General features: G+C 44.7%; 1 protein-coding gene across 1 annotated transcript in view; it reads right to left on the bottom strand.

Annotated features, from left to right (window-relative positions):
• Window positions 1-16,148, bottom strand: part of ETV5 (ETS variant transcription factor 5) — a gene marked incomplete at both ends in the record, with an annotated part of 51,357 nt that extends 35,209 nt beyond the window's left edge. Inside the window, 4 exons of the mRNA XM_079705067.1 lie at window positions 15,557-15,607; window positions 15,701-15,748; window positions 15,881-15,968; window positions 16,104-16,148. Coding sequence (XP_079561193.1) covers window positions 15,557-15,607; window positions 15,701-15,748; window positions 15,881-15,968; window positions 16,104-16,148 — 232 coding nt within the window. The remainder of the gene's footprint in view (window positions 1-15,556; window positions 15,608-15,700; window positions 15,749-15,880; window positions 15,969-16,103) is intronic.
• Between the last annotated feature and the right edge of the window lie 5,653 nt (window positions 16,149-21,801).

The raw sequence follows: 21,801 nt of genomic DNA, 5'->3' as shown, positions 1-21,801 counted from the left end.
GAAAGGCAGAATTGGTGGAGATATGGGGGACTGTGCCATTTTCTTTAATATCTGATACAGCTAACCTTTGTAAACATAAATTCAAAAATTGAATACAGCAAAAAATCATCCATAAATAGTAAAATCAACTATTTAGTAAGCTTTGCTAAAAAATTGTAATGAATCCCTCAAAAGCCCTCTCCTTTTGAGGGATTCATTTACTTAGTTATATGCATGTTTAGTTCTCTCCAGGAACTAAACATGCATGTAACTAAGTAAACATGCACAAACTCTCTCCATCTGACTCACTCTGTTCTTCTACCAGTGTTTAGAGGTCAACATAATAACATGGATATGAGAGGTGAGAAAACCCAAAACATAGGGCATTTCCAGGCCTAAGGCCAGCATTTCTGTATGTTGTTTGCATTTCTACATATCCTTTAAAAATATACCCTAAAAAAGTCAACAACTACAAAACAACTGTCCAGGACCCTTCAAAAAAAGTCAGTTTTTTAAAAAAAATCTGTATTGGAGTATAATTGCTTCACAATACTGTGTTAGTTTCTGTTGCACAACAAAGCGAATCAGGCATAGGCATACACGTCCCCATATCCCCTCCCTCTTGAGCCTCCCCTCTCATCCTCCCTGCCTCTAGGTCATCGCAAAGCACCGAGCAGATCTCCCTGTGCTATGCTGCTGCTTCCCACCAGCGAACTATTTTACATTCAGTAGTGTATATATGTCGATGCTACTCTCACTTCGCCCCAGCTTTGCCCTCCCATCCCATGTCCTCAAGTCCATTTTCTAGGTCTACCTCTTTATTCCTGCCTTGCAACTAGGTTCATCAGTACCGTTTTTTTTTTTTTTTTTTTTTCGGTACGTGGGCCTCTCACTGTTGTGGCCTCTCCCGTTGCGGAGCACAGGCTCCGGATGCGCAGGCTCAGCGGCCATGGCTCACGGGCCCAGCCGCTCCGCGGCATGTGAGATCTTCCCGGACCGGGGCACGAACCCGTGTCCCCTGCATCGGCAGGCGGACTCTCAACCACTGCGCCACCAGGGAAGCCCAGTACCGTTTTGTTTTGTTTGTTTGTTTTTATGTTCCATATATATGCGTTAGCATACGGTATTTGTTTTTCTCTTTCTGACTTACTTCACTCTGTGTAACAGCCTCTGGGTCCATCCACCTCACTACAAATAACTCAATTTCATTTCTTAAAAAAGGTCAATGTTATTGGGGGGAGGGGGCAAGGTAGGCAGATTGTTATAGATTGAAGATAAAAGAGGCATAACAATAAACATAATGTGTGATTCTTAATCAAATACTATATCAATAACAATGTCAATATCAGTTATAAAAGACAGCTGGGGAATATTACTGAATAAAAGTTAATTTTCTTGACTATGTAGAAGAATGTCCTTTGGAGATGCACACTATAGTATCTGGGGGTGAAATGTCATAATGCCTGCAACTTACTTTCCAATAACTTGGAAAAAAATATCTATACACAGAGAAATGAAGTAAATGTAGCAATATGTTTTAAAAATAAATCGATAAAACAGCTATTATATCTCATCTCCTCCAAGATACTTGGAGAAAAAAATTATCTTATGGTTGACTAACAGGTCAGTAGACGTGCTAAGAACTTCAAAACCATGCATTTACACATGACGGAAGTCACCCCTGGCCTATTACCAAACTGGAAGGAGACAGCCCTGTTTATACTGTACCTTTACCATGTTTGGATAATACAGCCCTGGGAATCTAAAATTACACAAGGACAAATGTTGTCATACTCTAACATCTAAGCCAGTGATTCTCAAATATTTTTTTGGCCCTGGCCCACTTAGAAAGGAGAAGGGAACACCCAAGAGAGGGCAAAATGAAAACTGCCACTGCTATCACCATGACTACTGCCCAGTGCCACCTCTACTATGGCCTGGGTAAAAAGACAGCAATTACACAAGTACAAAATATTAACAAAAGTAAAATTGATCAGTAGTTCCATATACATATTAATACACATATAACAGGAACTAAAATATAAGCTCAACTCAAGATCACAAAGCATTTTTGGAAAAAAAAAATGGAGAATGTCCACTCCTTGTGAATGTATATGCACAACAGATTTAGAACACTACCAGAACAGATGAACAACTCATTAGATTTCATCCCGAGTCCTCAGAAGGGCACAATGCAGCCATCATCAAGCTGTGAAAGCTGGCAGAATTAAAAGGAATGAAAGTTCTCTTCCTCGAGGTTCTCCTTCATTCTCCTCTCCAAGTAGCTGGTTTGGCTCCTTCTGCCCATAAAGCCTGAGCAGGGCCAAGGCCAGGAGAGGAAGCTTGAAATGGGTGGCCTGGACTTTTGGTGCCCTGAGCCTTGGGGGAAAAAGGCACAAGAGTTTCTGGGAGCTACAACTGGTCCAACCTAGCTTATTAGGCTAAGAGATCAGAAAGGAGTGTGGAGCTGGAGACCTAAATTGTGTTCAAGTCTGTTGGCTTGGAGAATCCCCTGTGCATTTATGTTTTGGGAATCAAGAATGGCAGCAGGACTCTGGTATGGAAACAGGCTCTCCACATAACTCATGGGAAATATGACAAACATCTGGTACAGCCAACATCTGGGTGAGCATACCACATACAGGGGCTGAGATTTCAGGGTAGGTTCATTCTGAATCTCAAATGGCAAGAATAGCTGCATTTGTCCTGGGCAAAGTCCTACATGGAGAAAGCAAGGCTTCTGTTCTGGGACAGAATCTGGTATCAGTAGGTATAGGGAAAGATCTCTTCACAATGGTCACAGTGGCAGTATTCAAGATATTATTTATTTAAAGTAACTTTTGTTTTCATCACACTAATAAATTCACATAGTTTAAGAAATCAAATAGAACTACAAGGTTTATGATGATGAGTAACAGTGGTAGTACTCAGGGTTTTAGATTGGAGATTAATCATGGTGGTGGGGGGATATGTTGATTTTTCCAGCTTATTCTTTCCTTACTTGTCCTGTTTCTCAGTAAGGACCAAAGGACTGACTATCACCCTGGTGATATATTTCAGGGCCCCAGGACGTAAGATCAACCACGAAGTAGCAGAATTCATCAATTAACAATTAAAGAAGTCTTCCCTATATGGATGGCCAATATCATCTTCTGTACAATAAATAACGCAAGAGCCAAATTAGGAACTGATAAAACTAGTTCCTGGAACATCTGGCTCCAGGAATCAGATTTCTCCCAAGCAGTGGGAAAAACCTACAGTCAGCGGAAGAGAGGCTTCAGGAATTGGTGTGTGGACAAAAAAACCCACTCTGTTTTTCATGATTTAGAGCTAGAAACTTGGGGTAACATAATCAGCTCAAGAAAAAAGCCTTTGAACTTATCATGACATGGACTATGGGAAAAGACCGTCAGATCCAACAAATAGGGTTATAATTACATTGGTGTTGGAACAGGACCAGCCCAAGAGCGAGATTCAAATCTTGATGACCCTGCATGAAGATGGCTGGGTAATACCAGAGTGAAATAATAACCTACAAAACTAGAGCCAGGTCTTGCTACAGTGGGAAAAGAGGCGAGGGAAGAAAACACCTTTCTCACTCATAAGAGTAAATGAGGTTATATCAAGTATTTGGAATTCTACAGCTGGAAACTTTGGGGGATGCAAGCCCAGGAATATTTTGTTGGTGAGTTCCTGTAAAAAATGATAGGCACTTACTTTAAAGATGGTGTGGATTGGGAGTTTGGGATTGACATGTACACACTGCTATATTTAAAATGGATAACCAATAAGGACCTACTACATAGCACAGGGAACTCTGCTCAATACTCTGTAACAGCCTAAATGGGAAAAGAATCTGAAAAAGAATAGATGCATGTATATGTATAACTGAATCACTCTGCTGTACACCTGAAACTAATACAACACTGTTAATCAACTATGCTCCAATATAAAATAAAAAATTTTTTAAAAGGTGGTATGGAGACTTGTCTCCAGAGAGACCCCTCTCAATTCACAAATGGGGTGGCAGAAAAACAGGGTTAGCAGGGACACGAGACGATCACTTCAGAATTCTGAAAATGGAAACCAAGAGGTCTTGAATACAAGAGTTAGAAATTAAAGGGAGGAAAAGGAGCTTAAAAAAAACTGGCCCAACTTTGAAAAGGTATAAATAGCATTAGTAGAGAGTGGTATCTGAAACTTCTGAGAGGTCACCTGCAAAGGCAGTGGAATTTCTCCCAGGAGACAGGAATTAGAGTTATTGATAGAAGGTCTCCCACCTGGGTTTTAAATTAGACAATAGAATTGATACCATGAAGAAGTTAAAACCATGAGGCCACGCTCTGTAGGCCTCTCTTCCATTTTGTTTACCTTGGATGACCCTAAATCTCTGTTATGGACTCGAGCTGACAAGAGCAACATGGGTCTAGGTTGTGTCCCAGATCAAGTATTGGGCTTGTAGAATGCTGCTTTCTCAGGGGGAAAGGCTGGCTGTATGTGAGATTGGTGCTTCAATGACAAGAAGCTGCAGTGTTCACACTGGCTCTGGAAGGTGAAATGTTGCTACATTTTGTTTGGATGGGCCTGGTGTTGTGGTATTTTATGCTCTTACTGCTCCCTGGAATGTGGAATATATGACACAAGATAGATTCAACAATGGAGAAATCCAGCTCTGAAGAAGCCAAAGCTCCAGCTTAAGGGGCCCTGAGGTTGTAGCTTCCTTTAGACCCCCAAACAAAGCCCTTCTGTCTAGGGTAAAAGCAGGAAGAGATGAAAATGGTGGTTTTACACTCATAAAGGGATTTAAATTTCTCTGTGGTAAAAGAGGGACTGACTGGACAAGGGGGTTATACTTTACAGGAAAGGGCTTTATTGGGGGCATTCTTACACTGCTGGGCTCTTATATGAACTAGAATGTTTATATTATCTAGTAACTTCATAGAATGGGGAGGGGTGGTGGGTGATTTAGAGGTTTGCTTCTGCTAGGCCCAGCTCCATGATATCATCCCACAAAAAGTTTCCTCCCTCCCCCGCCCCCTCTTCCACTGCCTCTTCCACCAATGGCAGCCACTGGTGGCACAACCAGGACACGGTACCTCAAAATCAAATCACCAGCTGAAATACTATTGGGCAGAAGATGAAAAACTAAATTTTGCCCATGGAAGTCCGTTTGGCAGGTCACTGTATAATGTACACTTGCAACCCAAAAGGTAGAACAGTACCACCCAGGCTGACCACTCAAAATGTGGGGGGCACTCTAGCCTCCAGGGGGTGCTCCAGGCTTCCCCTACCCCTTTACTCTGCCTCCGGAGAGACCGTGACCCAAGACAAGGGTGATGCCCAGGTCCTAAAGCGCAGACAGAGCGAGGATGGCTTTGGCTAGGAAGAGAAGTGGTCCTCGAGGCCATCTATTTGCCTCTTCTGCAACAAGGGGCTGGAAAGGCTGGGCGGGTGCTGGGAAGAGGTCAGGGTGATGGGCCTATACACAGGGAGGGCTTAGGGGGTCAAAGAGTCCTCAAGGGGGACCTATGGCCCAGTGGCAAGTTTGCCAGGGTAAAGAGGTTGGCTGGCCATGTCCCTGGTCATCAACTAGGAAGAGCAGTTGCTAAATGGAATTTATAGGACATTGGCCTTATCCCTTCTTCACCTCTACCAGTACTAACAATAATGACAGGTGATTTTTTTAAGGGCTTCTATTCTAAGTCTGGCTAAAATAGAAGGAAAAAGATTCTTTGTATTAATGCTTTCTTTCTCCTCCCAAAAGAAGTGGTCATGTTAGTAAGAGGAACCCACCTTGGCTGAATGTACTAAATCAGGAATGTCCTGACTCGGAGGGGAACTGCAGGTCAGAAAGAGGGCCTATCACGGAACAGCTGCCTCTCATTGAAACTGCATCTTTCAAACAGTCATTTCTAAATAGAAAACTGGTTTCTCAAATAAGGAAGATAATTTAATGCCAATGGTAGTAGAGAGGTTTTTGGGGTTGTTTTTTTTTTGACCCAGATGAACTAGTTTCAGATTTACTTCAAGTTCACACTCTCTCCACACTTTAGTATTATTCTTGAAACAGCTTGGATTTGTGCAGTTCATTTTCTTTCAGGGACTCATTCATCCTAACAATTTAGGATTGTTATTTTAGAATTCCAAAAATGGAAACCCAGAGGCCTTGAATATAAGAGTTAGAAATGAAAGGGAGAAAAAGGAGCTTAGAAAAGATCTGGCCCAACTCTGACTGAGGTAGGGCTTGTGTATTATAATACAGGGCTCTGCCATGAAAATATTTTGTACAGAACCAATATTTCTAATTGCATCAGTGTCACATCCCAAAACTCTAGGCCACAGAGAAACTAGTATGATAGACAACTTATTTGCTTAACTTTTACCATTGAGAAAGAGGCCTAAATAGAGCCCTGTTCTCCCAACTCGGGTTCGGTTAGAGGTGAAAGGCTGGCTCCCCCCACTGTGGGCTTTCCGTCAGCCACAGCAAATTCTACCATGAAGGGCTGCTCACAGCGGAACACACCATCAGGAAAGGGGGAAACAGCGCATTCCTCCTGAATGGAAAAAAATGCAAGACCAAACCTTACACCCCTTCTATAATTTATTCCCAGTTTATTTGATTTTCATCTAAACTGGCATTAAAGCATCAACAATATTTGAAGTGGGATTTAATCACTGTGGAAAATTTTACCTTCAAGTTTAAAGTTCATCTTAAAAGTCTTACGGGAGAAAACTCAAACCCTAGAGAAATAGGCCTCTCATACGAGAGAACCATTCCCTTCTATTTATAACCCCGACGCTCCTAAGAGCAGAAACGCACCAAGTGTGTCAAGGGTACCTAAACTATGACTTGTCCCCTCACACATACAGTCTTACTGGGGAACAGCATTAGCCACACAAAGTCTAGGTGCAGCCTGGGAAGACCTGGCTAGTGTATGTGTTTGAAAGAGGAATCAGAAAATGAGAAATAGCCCTAGCTAGTTTTCTTCTATCTATCACTAAGGTCATCACAGGGGCTTTCAGAACTCATGTTACAAACTTACTTCCCTGCAGGCTGGAGGCTGGTGTTGGGGCCTGCTGAACAGGGTGGGGAGGGAACAAAACAGAGAGTGGTGGTGTGCAAAACACACCCCCCCAAGTGTCAGCTGCGTACAGAGCACCATGCTACTGCTCAGGCAGACGTGAAGAAACACATGACAGGGGTTCTCTGCTTTTGGACACACTTAGAGCCTAAGAGAAACAGTTTGCTTCTTGTTTCGACAGGAATGGAAATTGGGAAGCAGGAACCTTGTTTAATATGTCAAAATACAGAATACATTAAAGCCCTACGCTGTTTTCTCTTTATTCCCCAAGAAATAAGATCCCAGGCTGGTGGGGAAGGAAAGGAAAGAGAATGAAGCTGAGGGGGAGAAGAAATGTTCTGACTCTGCTGAGGTACCCTCAGCACAGTGACATTATCTCTACTGAATTATTCTCTATTAAAATTCAGATTAGGAAACTTGGGGTAGGTCTTCCAGGATCTGGTCTTTACTGTGGGCAGCCAAGTAGAAGAGACATCCCCCCTCTTCTATTCTACCTTTTCTATGGGAAAAGTATAAAAGACCCTCGTTAAGTGCCCTTTCAGGCAATTACAAAGCATTTCCAGGCACTCAGCTGAGAAGTGTTTATGTAAGCTAAGTCCTCCTCAGCCCCTCTGGAGAAGCACAAGTATCAGCATCCTCTTACACAGCCCATATCTAGGGTTACCTCCTGAGACGTTTCAAACTCTCTCACAAAAGGACAATCTGCCCAGGCCTGTTCTTTTTCTAATAGGGAAGGGAAGACATTCTTGCAAGACCAATTTACAGCAAGGGAAACATTTCAGGAAAAAAAAAATCCTTACAGCAAAAGCACAAATGCAAACAGCCTTGTTAGGTGGTGAGGATGACGAGCAGGAACGAAGAACTCTTAATTTAAAACCCTGAGGAAATGGCACCGGATCATTACTATTAAGTTTTTTTTTAACGGATTGTCCTTTTTATGCTTATCATACAGCCCTGGTCTAGCCCACACAGCCCTTTGAGGTGGGGGAGGAGGGGGGGTATGTCTGCGAGCAGTTAGCCAAGAGGCTGGAAGATGTTTAGGGTGGGCAATACTGAGGCAAGTGTACCCCTAGAACCTGGCCTAGTTTGGGGGTGAGGAGGCCACTCTGGTGTTGGCGTTCCTCAGAGGCTGGGTTCCTTCTGGTACTTCCTGGGATGTTGAGGAGAAAAGGCATTTGATGAGTACCCCGTGGGAGGCTTGCTGCCATAGTGAGGCTCCCCCATAGCTAAGGACCAGTCTGGGAAGGGTCACTTTAAAATGACAGGTATCTGACCACAGTGGGAAATTAAACGGGAGAGAGAAGGCCAAGGAGTCGAGAAATTACAGCTAGGTCCCTCCCATGTTAAAATGTTAAGTAGAAGTGCTATAGCAGAGAAACACCCGTTCTTCAGGCCTGGAGTAAAGACTGGCGTAGAAGAGAGGCAGGACTCTTCAGTGGGGAGATAAAGCCACAGCCCCAAGGGAACCAAGAGATAAAAGGGTAATATCCTCAGATCAAGTCTCAACACCTCTCTCTCCAGGGAAGCTAAACCACCCTCTCCTATTATCACCCCCTTTAGACAGCTACAGTCTAAAATGGGAGACAAAGAAGCGGGGGGCGGGCCCATGGGTCAGTAGCAGCCCTTTGCCTAAGCCCAGGCCCCCAGCCTGGCAGTTGGAGGGTTAAAGTCAGCACTTAAAAGAAAACTCAAACCCCATTAAGCCCAGGCTTGGAGAACAGGGAGCAACAGGGAAGCCAAAGGAAACTAATTTTGGAGGTTCTCCAAACTGCCAATCACCAGCATATTTCTAACAGTCCCAGTGTTGTTTGAGTTGGTTGTTTTTCCACAGCCTGCACAATGGGGTCTGGTTATTCATTGAAAAAGTCTGCAAGGGAGCCCGGCCCTCCATTCACAACCAATTTGGAATGCTCCATTCAGGCCGGGGTGGGGGGTGGGGGTGGGACTCAGCCGCTCAGCTCGCTGGGGCCGACTGAGCAGAGCCCAGCTGTCGCCGCAGGGACGCTTGCTCGCCCAGCGCGCTGTGTTTATGTAAGAAATTCAGACCCTGCAGGCGTGCTCTGCACTCCCTAAGATTCAGATGGCCAAGACGCTGGCTGAAATCCGCAAGGGTGTGCAAGTCAGCTCCAAGTGAGGTCGGCAAGTGCCCTCTGGCAAAAGAAATCTGTCTTGTGCGGCCCACTTCAGACTCTGGCTGTAGCTACCAGCTGAGAGAAACAGACTTCAGCGGTATTTCTCCTGCCCTCAGGGACGAACTGGTTTGCATTAGAGGACAGCTCCCTATGGAAGCCAGCCTTTCCAGACTCCTTGCTTTTCCATTCATTGCCAATGGCTGTAACGGGAGCCACCTGGCTTCCTCCCCAAGGGAGTGGGTCTCTGGAGACACCCACTACTAGATTCTGGCTGCAGAGGGGGAGGGGTCGAGCTACCTATTATGAACAGTTTCACAGTTCCTTTTCCTGGCTTTGCATCCGGCCTGAAAAGTTTATAATACCCACCGGGCATGCTCAGGAGACATCAAAAGAGAAGGGCAGGAGACCTGGGGGCGGGGGTGGGAGTGAAATCTACTCTAAGGACAACGCAAAGTACAAGGCTAAAAACTGGTTGGGTTTCTATTCTTCTCAGACCTTCAATAATCACCCTAAGGGAGATCTTAGGAAGACAGTGTGACAACTAGACTTTATTTCAAGGAAGAATATACTACTTTAGGAAAGATAAATTTTAGCACATGGGTTTTTCTTCTTTTTCGAAACATATTGGACTATTTTAAAATGTCTTACGTGGACCTCTTCTCACTGCCTGCCCCCATTCCCACAGCCAGTGAACTCAGATAGTGACACCGGAAGCATTTCTCGGCATCTTTCTAACTACAGAAATGCCTGGTGTGCTCTGCAGATCAGACTCAAACTCCTGGCCTTTTAACAGCTAGATCTTATCGTGCTCCCTGGAACCTTCACCCTTGGCCGCAACTTTCCTCTAGATGTTTCTTTCTGTTAGGCAGGGGAGCCTCCTTCATGAGGGGGCTCTTCTCAACTTTAACATCTGAGTTGCTAACATCTGTCATTTACCTGCCAAGCCCAAAGGTGTACTTACCTTGTGATTACACACACACACACACACACACACCCCTGTGCAGGCATCCACCCACAGACACACTCGGGGCTTAGTGTCTTGCCTCTCCTTTATTTTAAGCTGAGCCTCTTAGAGGGATGGGACAATGACAGAAACTGACGACCAAAGCCTCTGTTAAATGAGCTTGATGAGTTCACAAAATGAATTTTTAAAAAAGAAACCTAATCCGGTACTGGCATCAACATGCCTGGCACTGGTCCAAGAGCTGGGAGCTGCAACATGACAAGACTCTGAGCTCCTTGGATTCCAAGTGGAGAAGCACTGTGTGCCAGGGCACAGATGGGGCCCAAGCTGCCTCAAGGGCAGCCATGTGCCCGAGAGGGGGCTGTCAGCCTCTGGGCCTGGATGTGCTTTACCACCATGAAAACTGCAGAAACACGTGGAGGGAACAGTCTCTGGGGAGAGAATTACACACCCCACCCTACCCCACCAGCGTTAATATTTTTTTCTAGGATTGAAATTAAAACAATGATACTACTAGATGGTTGAAATGGCAGATAGTACAAATCCTCAGCTTTATCAGTCTACCCATGTCTTAATCTTATAAAGCCGAAGAATGCTGAAAAACAGGACATAGACTGTAATTTCTTGATTGATGCCAGGATTTTGTTACCTCTGGAATCTACAAAAGTGATCTGCCCAGCAGACGCAGATGTAATTCCCCATTCCAAGTCTTTTGCGCCAAACACAAATGATTGGAAAGGATACTGGGTTTTATTAGAAGACTGAGAGCAAAGAGACATAGAAGAGGAAGAGAAAAAAAATCTATTGTTTTTAATAAGCCTAACTGAATTAAAGTCAGATGAAAAGAGATTTCGTGTAAACATATGGCTCTGTTTGATAAATGGGAACACTAGGTCTTGGGTCCTTAGGAGTCCAGCATCTTAGGGATCTTGGAGGCTATCAAAACAGGAAGGATTTCAAATCATTTAGTCCCTTCTCAGTGGTAAGGTGGTGAGTGGGATAGCTAACAAAGACTTTGAAAGGTTTGTAAAACTTGGAGTCAAATAACCTCCAGTTTTCATCCTCTTGCTTTAGCACACTTGTTTCTTCTCCCTACCTTCAGAGCTACCGGCTCTGGATAAGGATAAAATGATAGGCTTGACTCCCTCAAGCCTCTTATTTTTAAAGTGCCTACTGTTTTCTCTCTTACCTTTTATAACAAAAAGACTCTAGGATGCTCCTTTCATACAGAAATGGCCCAAGGACACAGAGCAAGTAAATGCACAGTTTTGCTACATCATGTCTGGGGCCAAAATCATGTGCCTCTCCCAAAGGAAGGCACTCCCTCTACCATATCAACCTCCTATGCAGTAAACAAACAAACAAAAAAAACCAGATGAATAATATCATATAGAAACAGGATTAAGATCAATGTATTTTAGGCTCAAGGGCTGCCTTAACAGTTAATCCTATTTCCCCAGTCATCTCTTGCAATGTATTTATGAAATGTCGATTTTTATCAGTTAATTAGCCAGTCCTTAGGAAATTACCCTTACTTCCTCCAGTCGGTCCATTCTTTTTGAAGCACAGATCTAAAAAGAACACTTCCAGGGGAAAATAAGGTCATTCGGATTTTAAAACAATTCTTCAAATTATATTTGGTACAGAGACCATCTTTTAAAATAAGATTTTACCACACCTTCTCCCCAGCATAAAATATTTTAGTTATTCAACATGCCGACAGGTAAAACAGTCACAATTCAAACAAATGAGATTTTTAAAAATCAGAACTGAAATCTGCATTTAAAAAAACCCATTTATATATGCTAAAATCTAGTAATTACCCTAAGGTGCCCAAACAGTCAGCTCAGAAAAATGAATGTTGACTACCCATACCTACCCCAAATCTAAGCACTTTGAGTTCCATTCTTATCCATGGTTTTGATTTGCAGCTAATTCTGTGAAAATGTGTAGTAAAAATGTGTAGTACACATCTATCTACTGACCCAGATTCCGTGGTTTGGTAGTTCTGTGTGTTAAGGCACATGTAGCTACACACACATTTATAATATACAGGATATATATTCATAGTTTTATCTGTATACACACTAATGTCTTCTAGGAAACATGTCTCTTTCATAATTTTTCTGTTTTATAATTTCTCTTTCTTCCAAATCCTACATGAAAAAACTCAAAACACCAAGATATTGAACTGGTTTCTTGGGATTGTAGAATGAAGAGAACTGTGGGTTAGACTGGGCAGCCAGCACTCTCCCAGGCCTTCTTGAGGGCCAGCTCCAGGTATCTGAAATAATGAGGGAGAGCCCTGAGCAGCCCTGAGCATGACAGTGCTCCCTGGCTCTGCAGCTTTGTGAGAGCTTCTTCAAGGATATGATTTTATACATTTTCCCCCCTCATTTCACTTAACCCCTCCCATTTGCCCCCAATCACTAGTCAGTCTCCCCAGCTATCTGGACCTTGTCATAAGTAAAATGAAAGGGTTAGGCAAGACCACCTCTACAAGGGACCTCTAGCTCAAACAATTTGGGATCTTCAGGATTATTCATCAGGATCAAGGGATGATGCATGGCATTGGCAGAACCCCTATGTCTATAGGTTAAACTTTCTATTCCCTTGAATGTGACCTTTAGGAGTTTCCAGGTGGGGGATACTTTACTAATGTCTGAATTTGTGACATAAGGGGAAATCTATACAACTAGAAGTAGGCTAGGCATTTCTATACGACTTATAAGAACAGTGGTTTCATTTATTTAAATCACACTTATAGATGGATGCCTATGGGTAGAAACCCAAATCTAGAAAATTTACAAAATATAATCTCTTTAGAAGTTGAGCTTACAGTGTTTATCAAAAAAAGGTAAGCCATAATAATCTTCAAACCTGATGTTCTAAAATAAAACGTTGCCTACATTACTTGGTATTTCTTTTTCTCTCTCTCACACACACACACACAAAAACTCTCACACACACAAGATGGAAAATTAATCAAATCATCAGCAACAGGAAAGGCAGACTACTACTCGTGGCAGGCCACAGAAGAATATTTGCAGAAACAAACGTTTCTGCTAACCTAGGGAAGGGGTTTGCTTTACCTAGCAAGTGTGAGTTTGGTTTATAGTTCATTGATCGGGTGATTCAAACCAATTCATAAGATTTCATTAAATTTAAATGAGCTTCCCCCCCTCCCCTGGAACAATCATGGGCTCTTCCAGAAGGTGACTGGAGTGGAAGCTGATCCTCAGCAGGAGGTTGTGAGATGCACTCACAGAGAGTCTGCCCAGCCCTGGGCTCTGCCAGCTCCCATGAGTCTACACTGCCTGTCTCAACTGCAGTCAAAGCAGTTACACATGTAACAGCAAGGATAAATGGCTCAAGGATACACCTCCCCACATTTGGGTTCCTGCCTAACCTCTATTTGAATCTATCCTTCTTGAAGCTCCATCTCCAGAAATAAGAGTCAGAGAGGGGGAAAGAATTAAGAGACTTTTTGAGGCTACTCAACCATCTGCTTTATCCTTAAAAGACAGAAAAGCTCAACCTTAAGAAGTTAAAGCAAAAAGCAAACAAAGTAAGAAACACATCACACTTGGTAAGCAGAAACATCTCCCAAAGCAGCTCCATTTTAGGTATGGCACTTTAATTAAAGAAGTTAGCACATTCTATTTGCTGAGCAGGAATTATTTCTAAGGAGCCAAAACACATTTATTGATTCCTTCACTTTAGCTTCTTCCTGCAGATAAATATCTCTCCAAATATAAATCCTGTTTGCTGACATCTTTCTCTAAAGAACATACCTTTGATTCAGCACATGAAATCAACCTGAATGCAGTCATCTCACCTTCCTTTTAACTCTTTTGGGTTACAGAGAAACAAGTGTCATAAAAGCATTACCTCTGCCAAGAAAGCCACCTCCCAGACTGCAGTTTATGCTGCTCTGAGCAAGAACCGGAAAGGCTGGGCCAAATTGTCAACACGGAACAAAGTAGGATTACAAATCCTGTCTTTTATCTTGCAAACACACACACACTCACACACACACACACACACACACACACACACACAATTTAGGTTATCTTTATTTAGTCTTTTAGTGGCAAGCTTCCCAATCACTTGAAAGCAGTCAGAGGGCAATAATTAACACGCATTTACTCTCCTATAGAAAACATTCACAGCAAGCTGTGACAAAGCTAAGGTAACCATGCATCTGTGGGTTACAGTTTGTTCCCTTTCAAAGTTTCCCAGCACTGCACCTTGAATACGAGGCCGATCATTAAAGAATGTTTAGCAGGTACCTCTGGTCTTTCATTTATTGATTTAGAACACCCAACTTTTACTTAGACCAAAAGATATGCTCTCTCCCAGTGGCATTTTTACACACACACACACACACACACACACACACACACACGAGATAAAACAAAGCTGGGAAGAATGTGTTGGTGCAAAATGAGAAAGCGAATCCTTGCCTGGCTCAGGTGCTTGCTATTATAAACTATGACTAAGACACGAATTTCTCTATGATGCAACTCTCAAGAGAGGCAGCATTTTTCTCCAGGCCTCTCTTAAACCTGCTCATTCGCCAGTAACTAATGCTCTCTAGAGCTGCCCTGTGCTGCTCAAATTTCATCAGCCAGCTTTGTCCTTGATAGCTCTTCCTGGACCATAAAATCTCCCAGACCTGTTGAGGACAGCCCCAAAAGATCAGTGTAATGCGAACCGCGCCTGTGCTAGCGCCGAGGGCCGTCTTTTGAGCTCCCACTGCATTTGTTATCTCAGTGATATGAGCACTTAAAGACCATTTTAAGAAAGTTTTTACTCTCCTTTGAATGATAAAGTCCTGACAACTACATGAAAAATAAGTGTAAATCAGGTCACTCTGTGACCACCTTCTGTCAACTTTGAACTAGAAACAAAATTGACAACATGTTTGGTGAAGCGACAATTAACTGGAATCTTCCATTAACTATTTTCTGCACCTTTAAAAGAAAAAAAAAGTCAGGCTCATGATTTGCATCAAGGATTTAATTTATAAAACAAACCCCAAAAAACCACTGTAAAAGGATGACTGATTTATGGATGCTTGGTCCAACAACTTATATATTTCAATTAATTTATCATTTGGATCTTGAAGCCTTGCAAAATTCTTAGGCAAAAAGACATTTTAAGATAAAATCATGTTCAGTAAATCTCACCTGCAATACAATAAATGCACTTTAGAAATAATTTCAATAAGGAATGAAACAAATTCGGAGGGGGGTTAACTTTGAATTATTAAAAGAAACCAAACACATTCCACTGTCCAAATATGCTGGCTACAACTGGAAAGAGTATTCTAGACTTGGATGATCCAAGACCAAACAATTTCAGAACACATGTGCCACCACCAGAAAGGTACTTACAGTTATCAGACTGAAAATCTGGGACAAACTGTTCGTCATCAGGAACTTGTGCTGGAAAAGAGATTTTTATTTTAGACCTTTAAGTTTTATTAAAAAGCACAGTAAAATGTTTTATGTGGAAAATAGGACAGCCAAGAAACTTGCCTTCAGCTAACCAAGCCTCTTGAAGTTGACTGAGATCCTGAAACAACTCTGGAATTGAAAACAGAAGACACCAGAATGAGGAGAATTCTTCTGCTAGGGAGAAGAGGGAAGAGCTGGCTGCATGCAGCTTTTGCGGGGAGCCATGTGAACAAGCCACAACAGAGGGGAAAGCTTCACTACCTTCAGAATCATGAGCCAGATCTGTGTCCAAAAACTTCCTCTTTCTGTCAATCACAGGCCGCCCTCTACTCTCCTCTGACCGAGATTTCTGAAAGAGGCCAACAGACAGTGAAGACTCAAGTGTAATAAAGGGGTCCAAAGGGGGTTGTGCCATAAACCAATAAGGAGAAGACTCATGTTCGAAGAGGGAAGACAAAACAAACCAAAAGCCACATAAACTTACCCCTGGGACCATAAAAGGGACTTGTTGATCATAAAAACCATCCATGGTGCTTCCAATGTCTCTAATGTCACTTTGGAAGGTCTCAGCATTGAGTAATTTCTGGGGGGAAAGGGGTCCTCCTGTAATACGAATTTGGGAGATTTTAACCGAGAGGGGGGAAGAAAGAGAAATGAAGTAATTTTATATTGCTTGTCCTTTTAGGGCTTGTGCAAAATCACTACCTTTCTCTAAGGTAATTAAAGCCCACTTCAAGGTGTAAGCTTTACAGACTAACGCTGGGCTTGATTAAGGGCATCAAAGATTCATGGTGTACTTAGTGCCAAATCCATTCACCTAGTCAGTCTTTTAATCTTTTTCTCTCTCTCTTTTTATTTAATCATTACTACCTGTCCCCTACCAAAAAAAAAAAAAAAAAAAAAAAAGACCTTATTTTCATTAAAAAGGGCGATTTCAAGATTCTCTCCATAAGAATATTCCCCAGGGCGTTTGTAGTGTTAGGTTTTTTTTTTTTAGACATAATTTAATTTTTGACAGTACAGTGACAGGAAGGAGAAAAACTGGGTTTAAGCATTCCAAATTATTTGCAATTAAGAATCTGACATACATTCTGTTTCTAAAAGTATTTTGTAGGTCAGTGGTAAAACACTAAAAATAGTTCCAGGAATACAACGATCAGTGTTATACTTATCTTCATACACAACTTTTTATTAAAACTTAAACCTTCTGTCCAAACAGCTGTAGTGTCTGTAATGTCACAGATATCTCCGTGGCAACTTACAGAGATGTCTGTGATATCTCCAACTTCTTAAAGAATAAAGTAGCTATGAAAAGTAACGCATAAAGTTAACTAAATTCCACTGCACATATTTTAAATGCATCTCTACCACAGATCTTTAAAAAGCATTAAAAGCAAAAGATCCATGGAAAGAAAAATGAGTTTATTATAATGAAATCATTTTTTCTCAAACATGACCAAAAAATAAAATTAAACTTGTTTCAGCACTGTCAAGTGTTGGGGCTGGGAAGGGAGGTTGGGGGTCAGAATGGAGAGGAACTTTTTCTAATTTGAGAGGTATAAACTAACAATTTTAGGAAAGTGCCATTTTCCCGAACACTGTTTTATTCTTCAAACAAAAACGCAGTTAATTCAACAAAATGGGGGAACATTAATTTCACTCATCCCAGCTCTAAGCAATGCGAAACACTTCAGGATAAATCTTTTCTTTAACTTGTATACAAATTTTAGATAGGGAACTTTTCCTCAGTGGGCAATTCCATCCAATTTGTTTTTCACACTGTGTGTAACATATCCAATTTTTCTAAGTTAGCAGGATACAAGGAAACCCTTCACGGCCAGCCTCCTCTCAGCACTTTGGTCCAAGTAATAAGATATTTTCCAAGTCAAAGAGAAAGAGGGAGAGGAACAAAACTGCACACTTCATAACTTCCTAGAAAAACACTTCGGCTAGCCTGCCCGCGTGCCTTCCAAACAGCGCTAAAACGTTCAGAATAAAGCTTCTTTCCCAAATGTCACCAACTCGTAAACAAAATCTGAGGGGCATCAACAGTGAGTTGAGGGGCAAGAAAATGAGTTCTCTGCAGCCTTCAAAAATCTGTCATATTAAATAAATCGTGGCCTTAGAAATTCTGTAAATATCTATTGGGAGAAGGGGACAACGGGTAGGAGATCGGAGAGGGAGATATTTTCAGAGTCTCACGATGAAATACGTTGCAAAAATACTTCACCATGAAGAGCAAAAATACCTTTAAAAAAATTAAATGAAAGAAAGAAGCGAACCCAAAAGAGGGCTCAAGGATCTTTAAGGCAGCTCTCAAAGTTCAAGGGCTAGAAAAATAGTGTTCAAAGTGTAATTTTTTTTAAAGCCTGAAGGGAAGGCTCGAGTTCATCCAGGAGTTTAAACCACTTCCTTTGTGCCCCCCCCTTCCCGGGGGCCCCAGGAAAAACTTTAACACAGCGCAGCGGCGCGATCGAGGCCCCTCCCCCGCGGCGCGCAGCGGGCCCGGTTTTATGAATGAGAGAGAGCCGCGGCCGCCACATCAGGTAAAGACTGTAACTGGATCCCTCTCACTGGGCCCCATTCACAAAACAAGACACACTTCCACCCAATTCCCAGCCTTCTCCATTCAAGAAAACTCCTTCAGATGCGCCCCCGCCCCCACTCCCAAAGCTCGCCCAGCCTCCGACGCAGGCCCCTCACCCCAGCGTCCTAGGAAGAAAGCTCAATGCTTCATTCACAAATAGGGAAAGAAAAAAAAGCCGCAGGGAGCGGCGAGCCAACGAAAGAAACCCGCTTCATTCATAAAGTCACCCACATTCATAAAAACGAGCTGCGGCGCCAGGCTCTACCAACCGCCTCCAATCGCCCCCCCCCCCAAAAAAAACACCCTTCCAAACATCTCTCTTTGGCACCCCTCCTCAATCAGGACTTCGGCTCCCCCAGAGGTCCCCTCCCCTCTGAAAACGCGGTCAGATCCCAAATCCAGCGCGAGGCTCCAGCATCTCTCCATCCCCCGCCCTCCGCACCCATTTTTTTTCTTTTCCACCATCCCCAGGCCGAGGTTCTGATGCTCTCCTATTTCTCGAGAATCGCCATGCAGCCTGACGCCCTCAGTCTGCTGGGGGTGGGAGTGGGGGATTGGGTGTCCGCTTTTCACAACCTGAAACTTGCAAGGCCTTCATAAGTTCCTGGCCGACCCCCAACGCCGGAGGCTGCACATGCCTATGTCACTTAACCCCTCCAGGTGCTGGGGTGGGGGTGCATCACTCTCAAACATTCCCCCTAAGCTGCTTCAGCCCCCTCCTCCCCCCTGCAAAGATCTGCCGAGTGCCTCTTCTCGCGAGCCTCCAAGTCCCCTCGGGGCTCTCAGGTCTCCAGAGACTGTAAAGCCCGCAACTCCCCGCCCCTCCATCTCCACCCGGGAGCCTCCGCACCTCGCGCTCCCGCTCGCCTCCCCCGCGACGTGCGGAAAGCCGCTCTCCGCTAGCTCCGGAACCGTTAGCCGCCCCCGCCCGACGCCTCCCAGGAACCGAACCGGACCCGGCCGCGGGAGGAGGGGGTGGTCAGCCTCGGGAGGGAAGGGGACCCAACCCCAATGGAAAGTGCACCCCGACTCTGAGGATTCTCAATCAGCCAGTGAACTCTCGCCGGCTGGGCCCTTCCTGGACACCCCCTCCTAAGCCCCCTTGTCTCCTCGACGCCCCCTCACCTGAGGCAGCGGCTCTCCTCCCCTTGCAGCGGCCCCGGGGCGCAGGCGCGCTCACGCACGCGCGCACCGGGCCTGAGCGCCTAGGCTAATGGCTGGGCCGAACCGCTCCGGGGACGCTGAACCGCTCCGCGCACCAGCCGCTGGACTCTGCGCCGCAGCTGCCAACCAGGCTGGAGCGCTGGCCCGGCCCCCAGCGGCCTGCCGCTCCGCCCTCTGCTATTGGCCCGCGGCTATAGCCCAGTAGCGTTCCCATTGGCCCGAGGCCGCTCCAGCGGCTGTCCATCACCTCTTGTTTACCCTGTCTGCGGGCAAATCCAGCCAAGCCGCCCCATCAACTCCGGCCCCCATTGGTCAACAGCGCGTCCTTCCCCACCTCTCAGGGGTCTGTTTTACATAATTTATGCACCGGGGGCCATTGGCCAATCAGCACAGGCTTGTTTATATAATGAATGTAAGGACGTTTTTCATTCATAAAAAACGCGACCTGAGGGGGAAGCTTAGCTGAGTCAGTGAAGAACTTAAAGGGGCCGAGGGCCTCGAAGAGCCGCAGTTCCTTCCTTCCCTGCAGCTCTCCCAACTTTTTACCGAGGCTTGGCTCTTTTCCCTTCCCCATTTACCCCTACTTCTCTCCCCCCAACGCCCCCCAGCAACACCACTGCCAGGACTGGGCCGCTGGGCGCCAGTCGTTTGCAGCTGCAGCACCAAGCGAATTTATCATTTTAGAATTCGGGCGACAGGAATCCGTCATTCCACCCGGAGAGAAACTCGCTGACCGACCTGGGCGTTCGGCCCATAGAAACACAGAAAACGGAAACCGAGCGCTCTAATCTTAGTTACCTTTAAGAGAGGCCTTAATTTCCTTTAACTAGGTTTCCAGTGGGGGAAGAATTAGCAGCATCTCCGTTTAAAATCTGAGCTCTCAAACAGATTTTAGTTACTATTTTATACTGGCCGGCCAAGACCCAACCAAATCCCGTTTTCTCCCCGCGTCTAACTGCGGTTTATAACCGCCAGAGTGGGTTTTGGATCCGAAATGAGGGAGGGTCGGCGCTCAAAGAAATCCTCTCCGAGGACTGCACCAACCAGTCCGCAGACCTAGAAATAGAAACATAAAGCCCTCCGAAACGGGCTTGCAGAGTTCGATCGCCTGCCTCCCTCCCGGGGCTGCTGTTTTCCATTTAAGTGTTGAATGCAAGATGGTGTGTTTGCGAATTAGATCCCGTGCAGCTGGGAACGACGAGAAGCTACTCCGCTTGCCAAACGACCGGGCACTAACTGCAATTGCTGAGATTCTTAACAGGGTGTTCCAGGAAACAAATAAGCAGTCCTCTCCCTTCTCCGCCCCCTCTGCCCCCTCCTGCAAGGCCGTGGGGCGGCTCTGTGCTCTCCCCCAGGATTCTGGGGCTTGTGAGGGAGCTCTTCTGTTCTCGTTCTGTTCGTGTGCCCTGCCGTTCACCCCCGCGTGCCGGCGGTGGGGAAGAAAGACGCCAAGTATCAGGGGAGTGCGCCTAGAAAAGGGAGCCCCAGGCAACTCTGGGGCTGCCTCATACCACCACCATGGGGAATGCAGTGTGGCTTTCTGGGAAAAAATTTTTAAGTAAAAATTTGCCCACTTTCTTTTCTGCTTCCACTTATGGGTTCTTGGTCTGTCGTTTATAGCCAAGAAATGTTGGAATTCACCAAAGGAAACCAGGAGTTCGGAGGCCCAGTGCTGACCAGGCATGAGACTTTGCAAGAGAGTGGGGTGGGCGTGAGCGGGTGGGTGGGAAAGCCTCTGAACTTTTAACAAGCAGTTCCATGATATTTAATTTCCTAGGAGAGCAATTTGCTACCTACCCCAGCTCCAGTGGAGTTTTCCCTTAGTGCCTCTCCAGGTAGTGTCATTTCTGTTTGGCAGCTAAAGTACAGCCCTAGCCCAGTTGTGCTCCCAGTGTGTTGCTGAGGGCTGTCTCCCTGGCTAGACTCAGGGCCCAGATTAGCTCCCTAGTCCTCCTCCTCCGCAGCTCCTCCCCAGTCTGCCCCCATCCTGCCACACCTCATCCCATCTCATCCTGCTCTCTGATCTAGTTTCTCCAGAAGAGGTTTTGAATTCCTCTTCGCTTCAATCTGTCTTCAGGCCTCAGCCTGGTAGGCCTGCAGCCCATGGGGCCACATAAACCTTGGTGCATCATCACACTGGCTATAGGGAAATAGTGCAGGACGCTTCACAGCGACTTCCTCCATGGGGTTGAACTTGAGGCCTGGAGTGTGACTTGGATGACCTTTGCCTCGAGCCAAGGCTCTCCATCCCACCTTGGGAAGAAAAGCCTGTATTTCTGGATTAAGTAGTAATAAATAGCAGCTTAGTTGGGGGGAGGGGAGGAGTTGAGGGAGGGGTTTTTATGAGAAGATTGTCACAGACACGAGATCATGGAGGGATTTACATCAGAGTAAAGCTCTTGCCAATTAATTATTTAGTCATTTGGTAAAC

The sequence above is a fragment of the Hyperoodon ampullatus genome (genome assembly GCF_949752795.1).
Source record: "Hyperoodon ampullatus genome assembly, chromosome: 5".
Lineage (NCBI taxonomy): Eukaryota > Metazoa > Chordata > Mammalia > Artiodactyla > Ziphiidae > Hyperoodon > Hyperoodon ampullatus.
This window is presented reverse-complemented; position numbering and strand designations above follow the sequence as displayed.